Source organism: Macrotis lagotis, chromosome 1 (assembly GCF_037893015.1).
Source record: "Macrotis lagotis isolate mMagLag1 chromosome 1, bilby.v1.9.chrom.fasta, whole genome shotgun sequence".
Classification (NCBI taxonomy): Eukaryota; Metazoa; Chordata; class Mammalia; order Peramelemorphia; family Peramelidae; genus Macrotis; species Macrotis lagotis.
Window position 1 is genome coordinate 850646939 of NC_133658.1, and position 25651 is coordinate 850672589.

The 25651-nt window shown below is 41.9% G+C and overlaps 1 protein-coding gene across 1 annotated transcript in view; it reads right to left on the reverse strand.

The window, feature by feature from the left end:
* Positions 1–1076: 1076 nt before the first annotated feature.
* Positions 1077–25651, reverse strand: part of MTF1 (metal regulatory transcription factor 1) — a 31252-nt gene continuing 6677 nt past the window's right edge. The window contains exons 3-11 of the mRNA XM_074217570.1: positions 17805–18043; positions 16154–16285; positions 14303–14376; positions 13420–13553; positions 11384–11461; positions 9443–9542; positions 8076–8647; positions 7133–7196; positions 1077–6396 (exon numbers count right to left, since the gene is read on the reverse strand). Of these exons, the coding sequence (XP_074073671.1) occupies positions 5954–6396; positions 7133–7196; positions 8076–8647; positions 9443–9542; positions 11384–11461; positions 13420–13553; positions 14303–14376; positions 16154–16285; positions 17805–18043 (1836 nt within the window). The 3' untranslated portion in view covers positions 1077–5953. The remainder of the gene's footprint in view (positions 6397–7132; positions 7197–8075; positions 8648–9442; positions 9543–11383; positions 11462–13419; positions 13554–14302; positions 14377–16153; positions 16286–17804; positions 18044–25651) is intronic.

Below are 25651 nucleotides of genomic sequence, written 5' to 3' on the forward strand. Positions count from 1 at the left end.
CTTAAAAGACCCAAGCCACTGCTCAGCCTCCAACCTGAAATAGCTCAGTTGTGATTTAAGTAGTAGACTGGATGCTACTTCATCTGGCTCTTAAAAACTTCCCACATCGTGACTGAGGGAGCAGGACTTAGAACAAAGTATCACAATGAAAAAATGCCACTGACACTACCAAATTTAAATAAGCATTTAATTAGGATTTCATTAGTATTTAATATTGCTTTGTTCAATTCCAAAAAGTTAAATTTCCACTTCTTAGCAGATTTGTAAAGTACAATATTAACCTTATACAAAATGAGCAATTAAGCAAACACCATTATTTCACATTCTTCAAAAATACAAATTCATATTTACTTGGTTTTTTTTTGGGTTTGGAGGGTTCTTCCTTTGGAAGTACTGAACCTGTAACTAACATTTTCACATTGCTCAGTGGAAGTCAGTTGTTCCCATGTTTCATATTTAAATAAATTCCTTTGATATAGACATTTACATAATCCTAATAAAACTGATATCTGGGATTTTAAAAACCATTACCAAAAGTTTGGGCTTATGATAAGTGTGTCAGAAGTGAAAACAACGGAGTCTCAGGGTCTGGCTGGCTGATCTAAGCTGGAGTCACAGCAAAAGGCCTCCTCCTGGCCGCCTCCTAAGGAGACACTTCAAGTCCTCAACCCCACCTCCCAAGGAACCTGCTCCTTCCCAGTAATAATAATACTCTCTCTCCCTGAAATCCTACATTGGATTGTGGGTGGTCCAGTAATGCCAGAAGAGCTACAGCCTCGAACAGGCGCAAGGACAGGAAAGGAAAGAGGCCAAGAGAAGGCTGTGACTTTGTACCACAGTTGGGGTAACAAGGATATTGAGAAAAACAAAAACAAAAACAAAAAACATCCACACCATCCCACCTCCTGCCCCTGGCACTGCCTGATTCTGCTGAAAGGTGTTTCTTGGAACAGAACAGCAGAAGCTGCATTGAGTTTAAAGGGCCCTCTGTAGATCAAGCCCAGCAGACTCTGCTGGGAACACAACAGAACATCAGGCTTAGAAATCTGGAGACAAGAACAAGAGCTTAGACTTCATACATTCTGACATCAATATCCAGTTTAATTTGCATTTTCAGTGCAGACAGAATCCAACTGTAGAACAGGAGATACAGTAAGACAAAATACCAAAAATTAGGATTAGCCCAGCCCACAATTATCACCTTAAAAACTATGGATCACACTGGAAAAAATTTCCCTCCAAATCTATCAAAGGGAACATTCCAAATGAAGACTTAACCAATCAGAAATATAGGTATTTCCTTTGGCTCTCCCCCTCTCCTCAAAATGAGGAAGGGTCAGCTCCCTAGCTCGCCCACAGAAGTCACTTGGATATTTGCTCTACAGGAAACAGGTCTGTTTTGGTCGGAATTTTACTTTAAAATTTCTCATCTGAACTAACTTTCCAATGAGAAAATGAAATCAAGGGATAAAGAGCTGTCCTCTACCTCTGAACAATCACCTTACCAGGCTGAGGTAAGTATTACAGCTCAGTTTACTAAGGGAATTTTGTGAATGAAAAGAAGGGAAGAGGAGAGCTACACATCATAGAGCTGGGAATGGTTTCTTCTTCTTCCTCAATACAAATATTTGTGATTGGAAGTCCATTAAGACATCTAACAGTGCTGCTGCAGTTACAAAAGCCCAATGAATTCCCTGACTCTGTAGGAGTCTTTATAACAAGACAATGGCCCTGATTGCCAATATAAAAGTCTAGAAGGTGCAAAGTTTCTGCCTCAAGACCAACTTGTTCCTTCCCTTTAGGCTTTTCTCATTGCCCTCATAGGATAGGAGAAAGACAATGAACTGCAGCTGAAAAAAAAAGGATGTGTCTGTCTGTGTAGGGGGGTGATCTCCAAACAGGCCAAGGGAAAAGTGATGAGCAGCTCTTCGGAGGAGAGCCCCTCTCCCCCGATTCAGCCCAGGGAACAGGGAGAGGGTTTGCATAGATTTCATAGTTAGTTGCTAGGAATGCATAATAGTGTTTCCTTACAGACAGGGCACCATGTTGTAGAACTGAGCAACACCACACCTGGGCTGGGCCAAGGCAGGTCTGCGTGGGGTAAAATCCACCAAACTACAAGTATTGCACCAAGGTAAGTGCTTTTCTCTTCACGCCTCCATTTTCTCAGAGAAAAAAAAATAAAACTTTGTGGAAAATATATATACAAAAGAAATTGCAGCAATTGGGTTAAGGATAACATAACCTAAAGTGCTTTTAATTTTTATTATTTCTTTAATATACCAGTATGAGGTTCTGCATACTCATCTCTCTGGAAACATTCAGCATTGTACCAAGTCTTTCCAATGAAACCTTAGCCTCCATTATTCCAAATCAGTCTGTCGGTCCTCATGATGACCCTCCAAGCCATAGGCACACCTAGAGGTTCCCTTCCTGGAGTCCTCTGACCCCTTGAGGATTCTATACTTCATGTCTCCCTCCTCATGTACCATGAACTCCTTCTGGAAAAGACAGAACTGAATAAATAACCCCAATCCTAGTCAACAAACCAGTGGTTCCCCAGGAAGTTGAGCGGCTAGGAAGCCAATACACAGTCCCACAATGAGGAGCAAGGAGGTCTCTCCCCATCTTTTTTTTTTTTTTGCTTATTCCAGAAGGAGATTTTTCATGGATGGGCACAAGCACACAAGCTTGCATGCACACATACAATGACACACACAAACACACACACCACCTCTGAGGACAGGCAGTGCTGGTTGTCACTGAATCTGGAGCATAGTTCAATTTGAGAACACAGTTTAAGGCAGCTTGGTGGTGTCCGCCAAGGCCAACTTTCCTTGCCAACCACCTCAGCCCATAAACTCCAATCCATAGTATTAAGCAATCACCAAAAGAACAATGAGGTAAGGCATGCCTCAATGGCCCTTCCCTGCCATGAGGTCCACAAGCAATTCCAATCTAGGTTCAGCCTTTTCTTCTAAGGTCTACAGTATCTCTGCAGTCTCTCGAGGGAGCCCAGCTTCACAAGTTTAAGTAACCAAACTCCCCCCTAAGGGTCTTTCTGGTTCCAATTTCACTCTAAGCTTGCTCTTCCCTGGGTCCAAGGTCCCCTAGCGTTGTTAGAGAGGATGCCCAGGCTAGTAGTAGAGTGCATGTAGACAAGAAGGGAGTTTCTTCTATCCAGAGGAACTTGAAGAGACTGGAAGAAAAGACTGTCCTCTCAGGAGAATTACTCTGCCTTGTGAGTCTACTTATCATCACTACCACTTTAAGGAAATTCCTGATTTATCAAAAGCTGAATGGATGTGAGAACTCTGATCAGTGCAAGCTGGACAACTTCTTGTCTCATGATCAAGTTTCTATGATTTGCCAGACTAAACCCTAAGGCCATCACCAAGTAACAAAACTTAACTTGTTCAACTGGAAAAATCTGTTCATCGGAGTCACAGTGGGTGGCTCTTCCACATTCCTCCTCCTCCTGTGCTCAGGTGTCCCCTGCTCAGCATAGGGAGATCTCTGAAAATGACAAGAGTTGGCACCTAGAAAATCATCACTAAATAATGATGTGATTATCAAAAAGGACAATTTTTAATAGGCCTGCTTAATATTAAGTTCCTGGGTCCAGGCCTGAATCTTCAATGAGTCAGAATCCTATTGGAGAAGGAACTTGCTCTGTTCAGATTCAGGGTGGGGTGGGAGGATGCAACCCAGAACTTAAGAGCTACTCCCTCATCCCCCTGGATCTGAGTAGGATGGTCCCAGTAGGAAAAAGGTGTGAGTGAGTGAATGTGTGTGTGTGTGTGTGTGTGTGTGTGTGTGTGTGTGTGAGAGAGATAGTGGGGGAAGAGTGTGAGTGTGTATGAATGAGTGAATGTGTGTGTGAAGAGAGGGGTGGGGGGGTAAGGTTTTTGAGCTGTCAATAAAGCAGCATGGACAGCTACAAGGATAGTATGGGTTCAGTTCCTTCAAGGAAGCCTTCTCTATTGCAATCAAGTTATTGATACTCTATACACAAAATGATATTACTGAATGTGCCACATTGCATTAACAGGAAGCCACTCTCTTCTGGGAAATAGAACTTCATCTACTCCCCTTTTCAACCTTTGCTTCCTTTTTCTAGAAAGGCAAATAATTAGCCCTGATTAAACCTATCTTTCTCCTTAAGACAGTAACATCCTTTTCTGGGATGGAGTGGGGGGGAGCGGGGAAGAAATCTCTAAACATCCTGATAAGGATGTCTGAAGTTCCGAGATCAAACTGACCATCCTGGGTACCTGTATGGCTGTCCCTGAATGCTGACTTGGGAAGTGAAAGAGGCAAATCAATCTTTGTGGTCATTGGTTGCTAAGGCTCAATGAGGAACTCAAGCCCTTCGAAGAAGGAAGAAGATAAATTCTTAGCTGTCCTTGGCCTAAATATATGGGGTCTGCAGTATACTCTGGCTCATGGGACATCCTATTCTCTCCAAAGAGAAAGTAGGAAGAAAGAGGACTACAGAGGAAGCAGAAGGCCCAGTCTGTTTACTGGGTGGAACTAAATTTCCGAATTTTATGGGCAAAGATGTTACCATTCTTATGACTGAGTCACTAGAGCCCCTTGACATAAAACAACAAAAAATATAAGATATTGTTCTTAAATGAAATGACTTGGAGCCATAGCCAGAGAGAAGTGGATAAAATTCTATAAAGATCAACATTTTTTCTTTTTTTCTTTTTTTATATAATGCAACATAACAAAACATTCCAAATTAAAAAAAAAAAACAAACAAACCTTATTGCAACACTTCAGGCTTTTTGGTGGAAGGGGGATTTTTTTTTTGTTTTACTTTACCCTGAGTAGGTTAGAAGATCATAGTTTTCATATCAAATTACTAAGCTATGTTGTACATGTCAACAGAGAAATTATACTCGCTTGCATTAGTAAGGATACAGGGCAAAACCAGACAGGAAGCAGCTGATTGGCTGAACCAGGACCCCAACTTGGGCAGCCTGGCCAGGCAATTCTACTCCATCTTATAATTTCCTTCAGTTCTCACCTCGTCCTGACAAAATTGGCCCACCTTTGCTCTGCAAAGGTCAAGTGGCCCAAGAGAGGGCGAAAGTCAACAAAGAGACTCTACAGCAAACATGGTAGTCAGCTCCAAGGTTCAAACAGGGACCCTTTCCCTCCCTGAAAGGCACCACAACCTATAGCTCCCAAAAGCCAAGAGAGATCCTGGAAGAGCCAAGGAGACAAAGAAACCAAGACTACTTTGAACATGAGCTGCATCCTCATGCTAGTCTTCTACCCAACACTAGGGTGTGCCCAGCTGGGCCCCTCACCAAACATCAGGCTCTCCAGGTCCCTGTACTCTCTGCAGCCACCAGCCTCAGATTCCTGAGGCTCCCTGACATACGCCAACTATATTTAAGTCCTGCCCAACACACACAGCTTCTTCGTCTACTACCAATCTTTCCCCTCTTTGGGGTCACTGGCCTGCATTTCAGTTTATAGCTTAGTCTCAAATCTACCTAGGGAAGAGAGACACCCCAGGAGCTATAATGAGACTACACTGCCAAAACTGCAAATGCCCCAGTACAAGTATTAAACAATCTAAGATTGATGGAAACCACACCCCTTTCAATTTAGAATTTTTATGCATACGAGTAACCTTAATTTCCATGTTCACATGACAATAAGCAAAAGTGACATACAGTGCAGCCAAAATAGTTCATTTATAACTTAGCTTTTTTTGTGTTTTTTGTTTTTTTTTGTTGTTGGTTTTTTTTTCTCCAAAGATCAGTTCCTTAAAATGGACATTCCTGGGATGGGAATAAAGATATGATGTCTGAGAAGTATGACTTCCCAACAGCAAACCTCTTCATCCTTCAAATTTCTGCCCCCCAGATAGAGGCCATCTGTTCTTGTAGCCCCACTCGTCATTCTTCTCAGAAGCGAGTGAGCCAAGGAGGCTTCATTTAGCAAAGCTGCTGGTTAAGCCGATGTCCTCCTCCCCCTGCAGTAGTGCTTCAATGGGAATCAGGGTGGATGGGGTGTCCGGGCTCTGGAGGGACAGGAACTCTGATACGTCCATGGCACTTAATGACTCAGTCTGAGAGTCTGGAGGGTTCTCTGCCTGTCTACTCCGGCTTCCAGAAGGGGAGGAGGAGGGTGAGGAGGAGGATGACAACGGGGCAGAAGATGAGGGAAAAGTCTGGGGGGGGAGATGGAGGGAGGGGCCATCAGGGCCCCGAGGGCTGGGATCAGGAAGAGGTGGTGAGGAGCAGCCCTTCCTCCGGCTGCTGCCAGCAGCCCGGTCCTTGGCAGAGTCCCGACACGCACACTGGCACTGACAGGCCTCCTCCTGTTTGATGATGATCACAGGAACACTGAGGCCAATCTGCTGCACAGAGCTCCCTGGGAAAGAGCAAAGGGAAGAATGGTCTCCACTCTGGCAGCACCAGGGGTTCTTAATGAGGCTCCAGGAACCTCCAGTGATGCAGGGATGGCCCAGGGATTTGGATGGAAAAAGTCAAATGCACAGAGTTCACTCTGAGAAGGGCTGTCCCAGACTCCAGCAGGCCCTCCAAGGGATCCAGACACAAAAAGGCTAAGACCTTTCTCAGGTGAAACCTAGCTTCAATTGTAGCTCTGTAGGCTGACTATTTGGGGTGGGTGGGGATTGCTGACTTGTGATTTCACAGGTAGAGGTAAAGAAAGGTAAAGTGTGTATAAGACAGACTTCTCTACAACCAAAAGGTTATCCAGGTTTCCCCTATAAGGTGCAGGTGCTGTTTTCTACAGGGAGTGGCAGAGGCAGTGGGAAAACCTGAACCAGAGTCAAGAGGTGCCAGGCTACCAGCTCTCCTGTGAACTCTAATGGGACCCAAGGCAAAGTGCTTCCCCTCTCCAAGGCTCAGGGAAATGTATAAGGGAAAATCTGTGTAGCATTCACCTCACACAGATGTCATAAGGATCAACTGAGATAATAGATAAACAAAATCTAACATATACAGCTGGATACTTTGTCATTAAATTGGGATTCATAACCTTTCTGGCTCTGACGAAGAAAATCTGCTTTCATCATAAACTTCAAAATGACAAGGGCTTTTCAAGTTTTACCAGCAGAAAAAGAAAAGCAGCATGCACTTACCTGCACTGCCAGCGACGGGGACTGCTGTGGTAAAAAACACTTTCTCTACCTTTGAAGCTTGTTGCTAAAAAACAAAACAAAATTCCATTGATGGTGACATAGTTGTACCAAGAGGGCACCACTGGGCAGGTGCCAGTCTCCTAATAATCCTGAGGCTTCACCAGCAGGAGAAGACCACTTTTCAAGAAGGGGGAGGATTCAGGGAAGGAGGGAACTAGATGACTTCCACAGGCCTCTCCAGTAGGAATATATTCTAAAAACACTTTCAGAATGGTTCTCAAAGAATAGAGCAGAGGAGGCTGTTTGGGTCCTTGGGTCTTTTCTAGCAGCCTGGCTTTGTTTCAGGGAAGATATGTTCCATAACAGTTATTTTCAGGTTGTATGTGAAGGGAATAAACCAAAGACAAGGTATTCCTTCAAATAACTCAAACCAAACTTTAAGGTGTTGTCTTTGCAACCTTCTAATCCAACATTCTCTGAGATTTACATCCATCATAGAAAAACTAAGAAAAAGCATCAATATGTTCTTTTAGATGACACTAACAAAAGATACTGCAATTCAGTGCAAAGATCACTGAATGAAGAATTGGAAGTCCTGGTTAAAATTTCAGTTCTGTTACTTACTACCTGCAAATGAATTTACCCCCTGTCACCTAAGTTAAGTGATTTAAAACTTACCAAGGCTTCACATCGATTATATTAGATTGGATTATATGACCAAGCAATCAAAGAATATTGATTAAAGACCCTTCTATACTAGGCACCATTCTGGACGTTAAAGATACAACAACAAAAAAGAGAATCAGCCCTAATCTCAAGGAGCTTCCCACACAGCTGATTTGGAAGACCTCCTTCCCACGAGGACTCAAGGATTCTACTGCTGCAAATACAAACCCTTTTCACATGCTTTACATATTCACACAACACAGTGTCTAGTACTCACAATTTGCTCCTGGTTTTGGGGAGGGCCAGTTGCACCATTGAGTATCCACTGTAAATTCTGGTCTCCCATGACTATGCTGGACTGTAGAATAGCTGTGCTGGGGGTTGGGGTGATGGTTATGGTGGGATTGCTCGTCAGGACAGGGGTAGCCCCCAGAGGCAGAGTCTGGACCAGAGCTGGCATGGCCTCGGTGGTAGTTGGTGGTGCCGCTGTCACTGGGGGAGCCCCAGCAACTACAGAAAGTCCGGGCACAAGGGGCTGCGGTGGCTGAGGGTGCGGAAGAAACTCTTGGTGATTAGCAGCAAACTGTGTGCTGTGGGTGCCCGGCCCTTCTGGAGGCTGTAAGATATCAGGGGGGGTCCCAAATGCAGCTGGCTGGGAACCAGTTCCTATGGAGGGAGCAGTCAGAGGAGGAGGAGCAGGCGGTGCAGAGGCAGGTAGTGCAGACTGGGAAGGCTCGGAGATGCCAGGCTGCAGTACAAGTGGAAGAGATAAAGATGCTGAATCTCCCGGGGAGGGTGGAACAGCGGTGACTGACTCTGTATCACCATTAAAACTTTCAATCAAGGCAGCTGGCAAGAAAAAGAAATAAGAATGTATGCACTGAGTCTCCCAAGCCTGGCCCGCCCCCACAACACACACAGAGCAGTCACTGGGGCCCCCCAAAGCAGCTTTGCAGCATCCCCACCTACTTCCCAGCCTGCAGCTGATTTCTGCTTTTCAACTCAGGAAAAGATGGCCGAGGCCACAAACTCAATCGGCAACCTTACCCTTGAGATTTGAGGGTCTCTGCTTAAGCAGAAAAGCCTCAAGTCCTGAAACTTTTCTTAGAAATTTCCTGGGCTTCTACCTCTTGGCTTGCCCTCCTGGAGCATGAGCAATAAGCAGAACTGCTGAACTTAGAGAGGATGCTATTCAGAGAATCGAGTCAAAGTCAGTAACTCTGACATGTATGGGGCTCTAATCTTCCTCTTCCTCAAAAATTGGTGTGTGATGATGGGGCAGCTAAGTAGCACAGTGGATAGAGCTCTGGCCCTGGAGTTAGGAGGATCTGAGTTCAAATTTGACCTTAGACACTAAATAATTACCTAGCTGTGTGACCTTGGACAAGTCACTTGACCCCATTGCCTTGCAAAAAAAACCCCAAATTAGGTGTTATGACCCTAGGGCAAGTCCCATTCAACCTAAAAAAAGCCAGCTGGACCTTTCAAGCATAATAGCTGGGGGGGGGGGATTTCAAAAATTCTTGGCTGTTTAAAAAAAAGGTCAACGAAGTCATGTGAGCTGTAGGCACCCACCTTAGAAAACCAACACTAAGCATGCAAACCCACCCCATGACCAAACTCATGGTCAGTTAGGGAACAAACCTGTCTCCTTGTTTTCCTGGATAGCAGAATCATCTGAGTTCTGGAACATTGATTCAAAGAGGATTGCTGGTGAAATTGTGCTAAGGTCTTGGCCATGTGTCTAGGAAAGGAAACATGTCAAAATGTGTGGGGGAATAAAATGAAATGCATACTATTTACACCTGTCAAATCCCCAGGAAGAGTATGGCCTTTGATACCAGATGGGACCTTTGAAGAAGATAGGAAGGTATAGTGGAAAGAGGACTGGGTTTTGAAATCTGCCTTGGGTTTTTTTTCCTCTCCTCCTTACTTTATTCCATTCTGCCCTTCCTCTGCCTCTTACCATACCTCTGTGGCCCTGAGGAAAGTCACTCCTCTCTAGGCCAGTTTCCTTATCTGTAAAATGAGCAAGTAGAACGAAATGATCACCACCATCCTCTCTAATACCAAACCTATAATCCTGGGGTGACTGTCACTACTGGGTAACATACCTGCAGTTATAAAGGAAGTTAGTGGCAGAACAGAGACTAAAACCCTGCTCTCCAAATGTCTAGTCCATTGCTCTTTCTAGATCCCATGAAGCAAGGATTTTGTCAACATGTTCTAGACAGAGCCTGAAGCAGAGTCCCAACTTTTCGTGACAGGATACACCCTAGGCTTCTGTAGCATCCTCATGTCTTTCAGATACTTAAGGGAAATCAATCTTTCTCTTGCCTCTTTGTCAGAGACCCCCAGGCACCAGACTGGCTTCATTGCTGTTATGATCCTGATTTACCAAGAAGGAACTTATCAGTGTCAGGCAATCTGGCAGGGAGAGGTAAACCTTTTCTATCATTTCGTGGGAAGAGTGTATTTTCTATCATCTCACGTAGAAGAGTGTGTTTGCCAGTCCAGCTCCTTTTATCTACCCTGCCTTGAGGTCTCAGGGCTCCAGAAAACATTCTTCTGCAAGGAAAGCCCTGGTTAGGATCACTTAAGGTGAAGTGAGAGATAAAAGGGCACTGGAAACTAAAATAAGGCCCTCAGCATGAAGTCTAACCTCCTCCTCAGTGCTGAATTCCTTATATCACATCCCTGACCCATGGTCTTGAGATCATCAGTCTACTTGAATACCTTCAGTCATATTGCTAATGTCCATTTATTTTGTACCTCACCACATGGAGCCAAGTCTTCCTCTAATGACTCATGGAGTTCTCCCAAGTTGTGCCAAAAGAGCCCATATGCTGGCAAGTCTGACTGAACTAAAAGGGTCTGGCAGAGGTTCATGAGTCTTGCCAGCCAAGGGCAAGCCCAGGAATGGACAGAGGTTTATCATCAGAAGGCTCCTAGTGATAGATAATACTTTTGGCCAGTTGTTACTCCATATGACTTCTTCAAATGGGTAGGGGGAAATCACCTAAAGAATCAGTTCTTCAAAATGAAGAGTGACTTTAGTATAATCCTGAGAACTGTACCAAATGGCCTAAGTATAAGCTCTGACTGAAGGAGTAGGTTTGTCACTCACAACATATTGAGAATTCAGTAGGATATGGGAACATTTTCTAGTCCTAACAAAACAAATTAGGGTCATCAGATCTGAGGCAAAGAATGCCTCTTCTCTAGAGGAAATCTGGACTCAAAGCTTTGCTTCAACACAATGTCTCAAAAACCAATCAGTGAAAAGCACCCAGTCATAGAAGATCCCTAGCACATAATAAGTCCATACAAATATTTGCTGATTGAAGGTTTTAAATTACCTAGGGAGTAGGACAAAGAAATGACACATCAGAGAAGCCTCTAGTTGGAGAGGCAATACCCTGGCAAATCAAGAATAGAATGGCACAGAAAAGCAAATAGCCAGGATGAAGAAAAGATGTCAATCGAGTCCAGAGAAAGGTCAATACTTGTCTGTCTGTCTTTGCTTTTTTTTTTTTAACATTGCTCTCAGTCCCACATATCTCATTGGATGAAAATTATACTTACTGTATTGGAATTTTCTCGTAGTTCAGAATCCTTGGATTTGAGGCTCAAGTCGCTCAGACAAAGTGAGTGGTTTGTGTCCTGCATAATTGGGAAAAAACCCAAATCAGCACTTACAGATCTCTTTCCTAGGAGCAGCCACCACTCCTTAGGGACTTCTTTCACTTACCAAAAACAAAGTCACTTAATTATAAACCTGGCTAATCTTTTGTAAAAACAGGCTGCAATAAGCAGTTTCCACAACACAACATGAACAGCAGTGCTTCAGGCCAGCAGTTCTCAGATGTTGAAGCTGTGAACCACTTCAATACAGCCAGTGACCCAGTAGACTCTAGTCATTACCACAAAAGCATCTCCTGCTTTGAATGAAAGAACCTTCTACAGAGCCATACTTTCATCTGTTTGGAGGACCCCTTCACTGTGGCAAGCCCTAACACCTCTAACCCTCATAAGACTCTTAAGACACTTCCACCCCTTGTAAGACTATGCACTACATAATTGCTGTGAATCAGAATGATTCATTCCATGGAGCCAGTCTTCTGAAGCTAAGCTCGAGGAAACATTAATAATAAACAACAGAATATTCCAGTTAGGAGGGATCACTGAGGTTTCTTAAACCTGGGACATAGGCCCTTTCTACAAGAAATGCTCACCTTAGGGGCGGCTAGGTGGTACAGTGAATAGAGCAACGGCCTTGGAGTCAGGAGTACCTGGGTTCAAATCTGACCTCAGACACTAAATAATTACCTAGACGTGTGGCCTTGTGGAAGCCACTTAACCCCATTACCTTGAAAAATCTAAAAAAAAAAAAAAATGCTCACCCTGCTCTCCTTCATCTCTAAGAACCCCTGGCTTCTTGAAAGTTCATTTAAACACAACTTTTGGCAAGAGTATTTCCTTGGTTCCTCCAATCACTAGAACCTTCCCCTCTAAGATTGCTTTACATCTACACTACATATCATGTATGTGTCGATGTAAATGTTGTCTCCTCATCACATCAGTTAATTAACAAACATTTATGAAGTGCCTATTATGTATGCTGGCCACCAACGAAGAACAAGAAAAAAGAACAAGAAAAACTCCCTCAAGGAGTTTGGAAGTTCCTTGGATCCCCAGTCCTAAGTCTGATGCCAGGTCCACATATTTGTGGATTGACAGGCACCCCCATCCACTCACCCCCATTTGAAAGCCTCCAAAGATGCAACATTGATGTGCCATCTCCTAAAATGGCCTCAAGTCTCTGGCCCCTTGGCTACCTGCTTCTGGTACTGCCCTCTGGGGAAAGAGCACAACAATTTGGAACTATCTGAGGCACATTCTCCATTCTTCCACAGGAGAATGCCTGGGCTCGAGTGCATGCTGTATAATTATAATGAAGTTATGATGGCCAAGCGTGGCTCTTAAGAACAAACTACACCTGTCTCCTTTCTCTGCAAAGCTAGGGTCTATGGTGGAGGCAGCAGAGGCCCTCATTAGGGCTTCTAAATCATTTTTCCCCCTCCTTCATTATTACAACCTCCTGGGGAGGAGAGAAATAGAACTGAAAATTTATGAGACATATAAAAATAAAAACTATTTCTAAAAGTCAGTGCATTTAAAATTACAGAGTAGCCCATGAAAGCTTCATTTTACAAAGGCCTCAAATGAGCAGCACTCAACCAGGATAGGAAAGAAGTAAGGGGAGTGGCAGATACCATGTAGTGGGTAGGGTTCTTCCCTTTATTATCAAGGGAGAATTGGGGTGAGTTATAGACCTTTATGACATGCTCTCAATCCTATAAAAGGGGATAATAATGTACTACCTGCCTCACATATTATATAAATAGCAAGACATCATATAAATGTGAGTCTTTGGGATTTTCTTTCCCAAAAGGCACATCCATCTTGACACAGTTTGCTGTGTCAACAGAAACTTGGTGAAAGAACAAACTTTCATACAATTTACCTTGACATTCCACAAAGTAATCAAGCAATTATCCTGTATTACTGAGATCAGAGCATAGGAAAAGGAGATAGAAAAGAAGCCAAGAATCCCATACCTCGGACATGCTATTCGGAAGTACGCTATATGAATGTCCTTTGTTATCATGACCTTTCATATGACTTTTGAGACTGTACTGAGTACTGAATGTCTTCTCACAGCCGTTACTGGGGCAGAAGAAGGGCCTTTCACCTGAAGGAAGGACAGAGTTAGCTTTACCCAGAATGGACTCTGCTCGTTCCCTACCCCCACTTCAACATGGATTTTTGGGTGGACCCTCAGGGTCTAGTCATGGAGTAACCTGGAAAGCTTTACTGCCTCAGGTTCCAACTATCTCACCCTGTAAACTCTGAACATAGCCCAGCACTTGAAGATTCAAACAAATGAGCAAGACTTCCTGACTCTATATTATTTATTCTCCTCATTTCTTGGGGATATTAATAGAAATGAATCAGCAGGATAGAGCAGAAACAGTCATTCACCAAGGAAGTCAGGACAACCCCAGTTTCACTACTGCCTACCTGTGTGACCTTGGACAAGTCCCTTCCCTTTCTGAACCTCAGTTTCATCCTTTATAAAATGAGGGGATCAAACCAAATGATCTCCAAGTTCTCTTTTGATTGGAAGTTTTATGATCTTACCTTTGAAAGTCACACATGCATAGGGAAGGCTAGGCCTCTCTACTTCTGCACAATTTTGTAGACCATTAACAACAGAAAGTGTGGAAAGACCTGGGTTCAGGTCCTGACTGTTCCCTTCCTAGCTCTGTGATCCTAGGCAAGTCTTTGTTCCCACAGTTTCCTTATCTGTCAAATGGAAACAGCAAAACTAACTAACACCTAACACACTGGGCTACTACAAGGAACAAACAACCTAATTCAGTTCAACAATCTGAATCCCATTGTCATTACATTTATTATTTAAAAAAAAAAATCACTCACCAGTGTGTGTCCGGACATGTGTTTTAAGGTGGTGGCTTGCTGCAAATGCCTTCCCACAGCCATCATGATCACACCTGAACAAGTAATTTAAACATAAAGAAACAGCAACCATTAGCTAAGGGGGAATTCTACTTCAATGACTTAAGGATATACCAATAACATTAATACTCAAACCCTCCTAAGAAGGAAGTGGAATGAAGCCTCAAGTGACCTATCAGGGCTCAAAAGGAATTACATCAAAGGAAAGAAAAAAATCTACTAGCAATGGATGGTGTGACTATAGTGAACTTTATGATAGGTTCAGACTTTTCATTCACTATTGAACAGAATAGTTTTCATCCACACAGCTGCTCAAGAGATTTCCTCATATTTGGATTTGAAAATATCACCCCACTCCTCAATGAGTGGCTCCTTAGCACCCTTAGGATAAAATATAAACTTTCTACTTGGCTCTTATAGCCTTGACAGCCTGGTCTCGACCTCTTTCCAGTTTCACTCCATGTTACTCTCCACCTTCATGCTACACTCCAAGCCAACTCCATATTCTTTCCCCAAATCTTTGCATTGCCCACCCATCATGAAATCATGAATTTGGAACTGGAAAGGCTCCCAGAGGTCATCAAATCCACACCCCACCCCACCCCCATTTTATAGATGAGGAAACTAAGACACACAGGATAACAGTCACTAACTGAAGCAGGATTTGAACCCAGATTTCCCTGATCCAGTACCTTCTCTAGCACATCACTTCCTTCCAGATAAGGTCAAGCACCACTTTCTAAATGAAACTGTTCATGTCACACACACACAGCCCCATCCAATTCCTGGCCCTCTCCTACCTGGACTGTCTTCATTTCATTGTAAATGTATGCTGCCTCCCCAATAGAATGGAAGCACCTTGAGAGCAGGGACTACTTTGAGTTTTCTCTAATACCCATGTCTGGTATATATAGTAGGCATCTAGTGAATGTCTAGTGACTGTCTGAATTAGAAATGATTACTAGAAAATCTACCCAAGTGAGTGCATGGTCTACAGATTTACCTATGACTCTACTGGTTAGTTATATCATATTCTTACAAACTGAGTCATCTAACAAAAGAAAATAGTTCTTTTATCTACACAAAATTCTGGAATCCAGTCTCTTTATGTGGGCATGAAGTTTCTTTCCCTCTCTGGATCTTTAAGTTCCCTATAAAATAAAGGAGCTGGGCCTTGGGGATCTCTATAGTCTCCTTCCAGTTCTGGTCATGCCAAGCACAAACACCAAGGATGTTGATTTGCATGGGCCCTGGAGAAGAAATGTCAATCCATCCAAATCTAATCAAGTCAAGTGGTTCACCATCTTCACCAAAATAAGTTGCTGAACCAAGGGTATGTGACCTCAGGTGGCAATAACAACTACTTCACAAGGTTCTTGGGAGGACCCATTGGAGATAATATGTATTAAGTACTTTGAAAAATCTTAAATTATTGAAATATTAACTATTATTAAATCATTTTAGTTTTCTCAAGTAGCAAATGAATCCTTTACAAATGAATACTATATGACCTACTTCTCAGGATTATCGTGATAGTAAAAATAAGAGAATACAAAGCAGTAAATACAAAACTTGAGCTGTTGTCAGAACCGGTTTGTTTTTATGACCCACCACCACTCCCCTGGTCTCAGCAAGTATAGGCGTGACCATGAATCATTTGTGGCCTGTACTGGAGATGTTCCTACTGTGTGTAGAGGGGCTATAGGAAGTTTCCCTGACTGAAAAGACAACTTCAAATGAATAAATCCAACAGAAATCTGGTTTGGGATCAATAGCCCTACAGCCCCATAAGGGACAGATTCAGCAACCTACCGAAATGGCTTTTCTCCCGTGTGAGTTCGAATGTGCTTCCTCAGATCACTAAGCGTGGTAAAGTACTTGCTGCAGCCTTCTGATTCACAGTTAAAGGTTTTCCCCGTATGCAGCCGCTGGTGTGCTTTCAATCTGCAAAACAGGAAAATTCTCTTTACCATAATTTAGTCCCGTCCCGGGCCCCCCCCCCGCCAGGCCAGGTCAGAATGTTCCAGATTGTTCTCAGGTATCCCAATATATCTCTATGCTTTTAAGACTGTCAACATATTAGAAGACCCCCCCATTCTCCAGAACTAATGCCCAGCAAGTAGCTGTGCCCTGAGCTTGGCATCACAACATCCTTTGTGCATACCCTCTGATTGCTCTATTGGATTGTACTGATCAGCACAGGTATTCTCTGAGCTCAGACAAGCATTCATATTCCAGTATGAAGCCCTGCTGCGAATGAAACTTGTCTCATTGTTGCTGTTACCTCTCACTGTCTGGACTACAGCTCAGTGTGGAGCTATTGGTAGAAGTATGGGGTTCCTTCCCTGGGGTGGGGTACCAGCACAGGTGTCCTCACAAGTCATTTCCCTCACTTTGAAATTAAACTCCCTTCTCTAATCTGCTTTGCTTCAACCATCCAGGGTTAAGAGGAGCAAGACCAGAATAAAGCAGACTGGCTGCTGACATTAATAAAGACCTGGTAATTCTGAGCACCTGCATTGTTCCGTGGATTCCCTTTCTGTTGAACTTGGCAGAAGTCTCTGAGTATACAAACAAACACCTCACCTCAGACTCCTCTGTATTAGCATTTTTTCTAAGGCTCAGCTCCCTCCCTCCTATCTCCCTCCCCTCCCACTACTTCTATTAGTAGCTGGTCCCTGAAGATCTCAAGTGTGATCAGATTTGGAGAATAAACAAATTGCTCAAGGTGAGGAGGGAAGGGAAAACAGTTTTAAATCAGCAATCAGAAGATTCAACACAAGGCCCATAAAGTCTCAAGTCCTGCCCCCTTCCCTTCCCATTGAGAACCAAGGCAGACAACTCACAGTGTGCTTGAAAGAAACTTTCCATGGTAAAGTAAGAAAGAGAGCCACAAAGGCCAAGCCCCACAGAGCACAGCCCTGACTCAGTACAAGAGGCTCATATCCTCTTGGCAAGAGCTTCACTCCATGAGACACAAAATTAAATACAGGTATGTCCTCACCTGAAGCAACAGATAGATGAAGATTTGAATTTATAAAAAGGACATCTGAGAAACTGCTAACAGCCTGTATTTAAAATGAATAGTTGATATCATCCATAGTGCCAAACTTCTAGTACTAATTGATAACTAGGTTTTCAGGGACTGTATTCTATGGACTCTGTAAGGTTTATCTGGTGTTTGTTAGTATGTGTCAACTGTTTCTCAATAAAAAGGACCAATTTATCAAAAGATATGAGTTTCAAAAGGTTTCATTTAAACACATTTTTAAAGTTTCATCAATGCCTCTTGTTTATACTAGTCATTTCCCAGTATTATCACCTGCCCCACCTCCCCAAACCCTCCTTTGAAACAAAGAAAACCTATTAAGCAAAACCAACCGAAGTGACCACTTGTGCACCTGACTTCCCACCTCTCCAAGGGGGAAGATGACCCACAATTATTCAGAAACAAGGAACTGACCTGTACAAGGTGTTGAATGCCTTCTCGCAGCCCTGCACATCACACTCAAATGGCTTCTCCTTCGTGTGTACACGCACATGGATCTTGAGACTGTATGAGGTGAGGAAAGCTTTGCCGCAGCCCTCCTGGTTGCAGACAAAAGTGTATTCACCCCGGTGTGTCTTCTGGTGGGTGCGCAGATTGCCCGCTGTGCTGTAGGTGCGAGGGCAGCCCTCAAAGGTGCACTGGTACCGCTTCACCTAACACACAAAGCTTGCCCAGTCAGTGGCATTGAAGGGCTGGCATGTAAACTACTCTACCTGAGCTCCCCATGTCCCATTTCCAGAAGATGCTTAAAAGAAGCATCTCCTTGCTATAACTTACTTTATCATTTCAAGGACCAGCAATCTCTTTGGTGTGGGTATTGCACCCACTGCCATATATCACAGCCCCTCTAGGACTTAATAGATGGTTCACAACTCCAATCACAGGACTTATGCACATTCCACCCATACTTTAGAGTTTGATAGGAGATGCTACAGCTTATGCTCCATTGCCACAGTGTCTAAGAAACCAAAGTTAATTCCTTGTTAATAATCTGAAATTTTAAGCATTCTCTGGGACATTTCTCCATCAAAGTCTTATTCATTGAGGTGAACCTAGGTTTTTAAAGGCTATGCCAAGCAAAGTGCAAGCCCTGTAAGGTGGCCTTACCCAAGCTGGAAATGTTTTGAGTATAGAGTCAGCAACAAATTGTTTGTGGGTTTCTTACAGAACAGCTCAGCCCAGCTCAGAGAGATCCAAAACACCAGACTGACCACAATCACTCACTAAGTTATAGTGGGGTTGCCATTTGCCTAGATGCAGATATATCCCACATGATGAAATCATGGATCCTTGAAATATATTGTCAAGCAGGCTTTCCTCCATTATAAAATAGCTATGTTTTAAGGATAAACATCCAGTAATACATCAAGGATCTATGAGGTGAATATAGGAACTATCCACATCAATGTAGTTCACAATCTGTCTACAATTTAGAGCTGAAGAGTTGCCTAGGGTTCAAATAAGCTCAATGATTTACACACGGTCGCAAGGCTAAGGTAGGATCTGATCCCTGAATCTATTCTGATTTGGTCTATCTACACCACAATAACTTATAAAAAGGACTTTTATATGCCTATTGTTAGTCTCCGAAATGAGCAAAGTAGCAAAACTAAGTTTTTGGATAAGTGTATATGCTCAAGTAAATAAACCAAAAACATATACTTGACTTTTTATAAGATTGAGAAACTAGTATAAACTGTTTTTACAGTATTGTCTTCTATCAAAATTCTAATATGTATTTGAACATTACCACACAGGCCTGCCTCTCTTAACACAGCTTGACTCTTTCACCACAATGAAGTGAATTTAAAAAGTCCTGACCTAGGAATCAGAAGAGCTGGTTCTAATTCCAGCTGTGACATTGACTATTTAATGTGATCTTAATAAAGCCCTTACTTCTTTGAACTTCAGTATAATCATGCATCAAATGAGGGGGTTATACTATATACTTCCTAAGATCCCTTCCCCAAAGTTGATATTCTGTGATTCTAAAAAAGGATGCCTAAACATGAAAGCAAATCCATCCCTATAATCTACTTTATCAACAAAAGTTAAAGTTTCAAATATATAAATTCTAAATCTAAAAGAAGAAAAGTTAATGCACGATCAAACTACTGGAATATTCTAAAGCAGATATATTTATTAATCTTCCAAAATCTGCTACTCCATTCCTGGCTCATCGACAAATTCCACTCTCTATTTCTCAGTCTTTACTTTCCCTGACAAAGTGCTAATCACAACTCTCTGACTCACACACAATTCCTATTTTACGGGATCTTTAAGAGCAGAGTTGGTAGATGAAATCAACTTTCACAGAGATACTAAAAGAAGGCCTGTTGATCACCAGATCAAATTAGTAACAATGAAGTTGAAACCATTCTTTAAGAAAGACACAAAATTGAATACAACATGTCAATTTAAGAAACAAGAGCTTGCCTTCATAATCCCATCAAGATAGTTCCTATGGCTAGGAGGGCACCATAACTCCTCTTACCAGAATGTCTGATTTCCTGAGTTCCCTCTGCCTCTTCCTGAGTTGCCCCCGTCTCTTCTTGGGTTGCAGGGGGCCCTCCATCTTTGATTTGATAAGCTGGAGATGATGTTTCAGATCTTGTCTTCTAATAATCATAATTATAAAAACCTGACTGTAGGGCTCCATTTTGGGCAGTTTGGCTCTCCAGCTAGACACACCCACCCTCACCTTCATGCAAGCCTACATAATCCACAACTTAGAGGAATATAAATTACTTGATAGCCTCATTTTGATGTTTTCCAATTTTCCATCTCTAGTCCTGACTTTTTTCTTAAGCTTCAGCCTCAAATTAATAGATAATAAACATTTATATAGCCCCTATCATGTTGAGACTTTAAGTGCTTTACAAATATTAGCTCAATTGATCCTTACAACAAACCCAAGAGATAGATGCTATTATTTATCCCCATTTTACAGAAGAAGAAACTGAGGAAAACAGTGTAATGTGACTTGCCCAGGATTATACAGCTAATTATTATCTGAAACAGGATTTGAACTCTGGAAGATGAATCTTCCTGATTTCAAACCCAATCCTCTAACCGATATGCCACCAATTAATTCATCCTAAATACCAGTATCAGATTAATCTTTCTAAAACAGCTTTCTTACTTGTAACTTCCTTGTTCAAAAACTTTCAATGGCTCCTCACTGTCTTCAATTTAGTCTGCACAGTCAAGGTTTTCTACAATCTATGAGTCTTCCACAGATTTTCTCTAGTCAAATTAATATGTTCACCACTACTTGAATATATTCTGCACATTTTTATTTCTTCTCTTTTTCTCAGGCTGTTTTAAACTGGAGTAACAGTCCTTCTTTTACCGGTACTCCATGAAATTCTAGTCAAGTATCCCAGATTTGGGTGACCCCTTCCTTCTCTGAACTTATGTTTGAGCATATGCATTATCCCTCCTTTGATGATTAGCAAATGATTTTGCACACCAATTCCACTTCCTCCTTTCTTTCATCTCTCCTTTCCCCCTGTTTCATGTAATCCTTTATGGGACAAGGACACCAGGACTTTATGCTTCTAATAGACAAGGGCACACTAGATAATATTTTGAGATTCCTTCCAATTCAAAGGGTCTACGTTTCTTTGTATGCACAGACTAAGCATTGCGTGCCCCCCCCATACACACAAACACAGAAGGCACAATAAATATTTCTTGACTGTTAATATCAGTATTATCACATAGTTTCATTACATTATCTACATTCTGGACAACCTACCAAGGACATGCATGTAGCACAACAGGAGGAAGGGGGTTATAAGTTACAGATACATCTGTGGCTATTAAAGAGAACTAAAGAGGAGTTAGTGTTTAAAGAACTAGGACTTTGTATAGAATAAATTTCCATGACACAATGAAAAAGAAGTTTATGACAAAAAAAAAATGAGTATTCTCATTCTTCAGACAAGTCTTCTCAAAGGTCCCACAATGAATGGGGCTATGGATTAAAAAAAAAATTTGTATAAGCTTCCCTTAGTCTTTCTTTTGTTTGGATCAGTTCAAGAATAGGAGTTCAACTAGGGAAGGGGAATGGAGGGTAGGAGGGTGGGGACAGGGTGAACTATGAATTTTCCCTGCACTGAAATATTACTGTTATTTCCCTCCAAACAAGCCCCAGTTAAGATTGTCAGCCTGATAGATATATTCAGTACATCCTATGTAACACACAATGGATATATTGAATTATAAAATAATAATATTAACAAATAATATTATTGACATTAATATGTAAAAAATTTTGTATATGAATAAATGTATATTGTTGTCTATGAAAAATAAATAATAAAACATCCTCTGAAAATAACCTCTAATGCATCTTTTTTGAGCAAAAATTAATATAAGACACTGCTTTATTTTCAAGAAAATACGGTATTTCAAAATGGAAGCTGTTACTCCACCTTATCCAAAAGAAAACAGTTCTTTGCTAGGTTGTGTTAAATGTCCCAAGTCCTAAGACAAGAATGAATACTGATAGTTCATTCAGAACATAAAGAATCATATAGGAAGTTTTACAACTATGAAGGTTCCTTTAAAGAGGATCTATCCAACCCCTTGCATTTTGTAGAGAAAATTGAAGCTGAGAGAGTAATAATTTTCCAGAGGCCATACCATTCCACAGCCAGTTAGTGGCAAAGATATCTGATTCTCAAAACAATTTAACTATGTCACCTTCCAAGGGCAATCTTCCTACCTCTCTATTGGTAACAGAAAAAAAAATACCACACTTTTGAACTGCAATGGCACCAAATTTTGTAAGAAAGGGAATACAAGCAATGTCCAATTATAACAGAAAAGAAAAAGGGCCAAGGGCTTGAGCTGCTCCAGGCTATGTAAAGATAGAACTGTTCTCTAGAGTTCGTTTCAATAAAATCAATCTTGTAATATCAGATGCTATGAAAATACCAATGAAAATAAACTGATTTTAAATGGATCTCAAATATTAATGTAACTAATGTTAACCTAGTACAATAAGGGGAACTTGTTACTACAAGAGGGTTGAAGAAGATAGCTTTAGTTTATGTTTCATGGAGTGAGCAGAGTTGGTCCATACTAAGGGTATGGAAAACTTCCAGCCGGGAGACTGGTTCAAAGAACTGATTCTGAAGGGTCCAAAATTCAATAAGGATTTTTCTTTGTGAATGTATCTGCACATATATATGTACATATATGTATATACATATACACACATATATATACACACACACACACACACACACATACACACTACAGTAAGAAATACTGTGGTGTGTCCACCTTAGTCAAAAATCAGTCAGCAAACACTTATTTAACACTCACTGTTTACACCTACAGTAAGCTAAGTGTTGGGGATACAGAAGGAGGCAAGTCAAATGAACTCAGAGGAATTTGGAAGAAGTGATGATGATGAGATGAGGAAGTACTATAAAAGCTGGAGAAAATTATGCACTAAATACACATCAAGGAACAAGATAACCTTCAAAATTTTGGGTGGTGAAGGAAAGGATGTTGGAGCTGCACACACAAGGCAGATGAAAGAGAAATGAAAACTGAGGTCCACAGAGTAGGATTTTTGGACCCATTCACAACCCCCTAGAAGGGTAAACAATATGATCTTAAAGGTACCTTCTAAGTCTGAAATTCCACCCCTCCTTTTCTTATTGTTCCTGCTCCACTGGCCATTCAACTATTTCCACTAAGCATTCAACGTGTACAGGCCCTCTTGACTAGGAACATATCATTACCTCTAGGAGCACAGTCCCTTCTATCAGTACAGCTACAAGAACTCCCCTCCTCTCCTTACTTTTAGATTTCTTTTGATCCTCATGGACCTTCCCAATATATGTGCTCTAACACCAGAGTCGCACCCTAACTCCATACCATATCTAATCTCTTAGCAGCCAAGAAGTCCTAGAGTGCTAGAGCTATTTTCCTCATCTTCTAGGAGCTTTGCCTAAAGCTCTTCGAGCTCCCTGCCATGGATGGAATTCTTGCTCCCTCCCACTGTCAATTGGGTATTTAGTCCTTGATTGATGCCACTGCCTGGTAACTTGAGGGAGACAGACAGAGGAGTGTTGGTATCGTGTACTAGGGCTACAACAGGACAAGACAATAGCAGCTTCCATCTATTTAGGGCCCTGAGGTTTACAGAAGTGGTTCATAGAAGTTTTCATTGATCTCTGCCAACTCCACTATCAGGTAGATACTGCAAGTATTTCCACTCCCATTTTATAGATGAGAAAAAAGACCAAGAGATTAAGTGACTGAGGTCATATGGCTGGTCAGGGATAGAGGAGCTCCTGGCTCTAAATCCAGTGCTCTTTCCAGATACTACATTGTTTCCACTTATTATTAGCAACTGGAGCCAAAAGTGAATTTTCCCACAGAGAAATAACACACAGAATATTGCTACATATACTTAATGGATAAGGTGCATTTAGGCATATACATATTTGTGTAGATGTAAACTAATATGACCAGATCTCCCCCAGGAGAACATAAACTCCTCAAGGGCGCAGACAGTCTCATTTTACCTTTGAAACCCTTTGAAAGGGCCACCCCTGCACAAAAAAGGTCCTGAAGAATATCACCAGAGTCTCCTGGTTGCTTACTTTTAGAAACCTTGTTTAAAATAGAAAGTTTCATTTTCCAGTACTCCCAGCACTAGCTATTGGTAACTTTTTGGATTCACCAGGCTTTTATGGAATAGTTATCATTTATACTATAATTTATAATAGGAGAAACTTATTACATTCTAAACAACCAACTTGTAAGTAAACTTTTTTGGGGGGTAGAGGGAAGGTAGAAAATGGGTCAGGCCAATATTTTCATCAGTGTAAGAAAATGCCCAAATCAACACAGTTATGTTAAGTTCTAACTATGTGCCAGACCCTTTGCTAGACACAAAGGAATTCAAACCTGAAGTCCTAGTTCATAAAGTTCTTACATTTTAATGGGGGAGTGGGAAAGGGCAGGGATAACACACAGATAATTAGATACAAAGAAAGCAAGGAAAAAAAGGTCCTTTCTGAGGGGAAGGCAGCAAAAGCTAGAAGGGCCTGCAAAGGCTTCCTGCAAAAGGTGAGATATGAACTGTGTCTTGAAGGAGGGCAGGGAAATGAAGAGGTAGAGGGGAGGAAGGAGAATATGATGGGGTGACAATCAGTGCAAAGACAAAGATACAAAGAAATCAGTGCAGTTGTAAAGGGGAATAAGGTACATGGAGACTGGAAAGGTAGGAAAGGGACAAGTGGTGAGGAACTTCTGGGGGGTGGGAATGGGGAGCCATCAGAGTTTACTGAACAGAGAAAAATGATATGACTGAACTTACGCTTTAGGAAAATCATGCTCACAACTGAGTAGGAGACAGACTAGAGAGGGAAGAGTCTTCTTTTTTCTTTTTTCTTTTAGATTTTTCAAGGCAATGGGGCTAAGTGGCTTGCCCAAGGCCACACATCTAGGTAATTATTAAGTGTCTGAGATCGGATTTGAACCCAGGTACTCCTGACTCCAAGGCCGGTGCTCTATTCACTGCGCCATCTAGCTGCCCGGGAAGAGTCTTTAGACAGGTGAATCAAAAAGAACATCACTGTAATAGTCTAGACCAGAGACAATGAGGGGCTGAAGCAAGTGGCAAAGTGAATGTTAAGTAGAAGACGAATGAGAGGCTGTGAAAGTTTAAAAGTCAATATTTGGCAAGACTGGATCTGTGGGATGAATGAGAGTGGGAATTCCAAGGGTAACACTGAGCTTTGGGACCTGAGTAACTGAAGGATGGTGGTGCCAATGACAGTGATAGGCACATATGGAAGAGGGGAGTATAAGGGAAAGATAATGAGTTCTGATTTAGACTTGCTGAGTTTTGGCCACTGGAGACCTACTTGAAGGGAGTGAGAATGTTTAATAACTTAGTAAGGGATGGAATATCAATTCTTAAAGATCAGTAGGGATATCCATATGGTGTTTTTGCTCTGCTGGGACTTTAGGGAACAGAACCAGGATCATTAGGAGGAATAGAAGGAAAGGGAGGAAGCAGAATTAAATGAAGATAGATTTTTGTATCACTCATTGGGGAAAAAAAAAGTTTTCCAATAATCAGAACAGTTCAAACATGGAATGCACTCCCCTAGGGGAGACTTGAGAAGCTTTAAAGGAAGCTGGATTAGCCTTATTTGGTGAGAATATTATAGATAGCATGGATAGAGGCAGCATTAGATGGCTTCTAAAGTTCTACTACTTGGTTA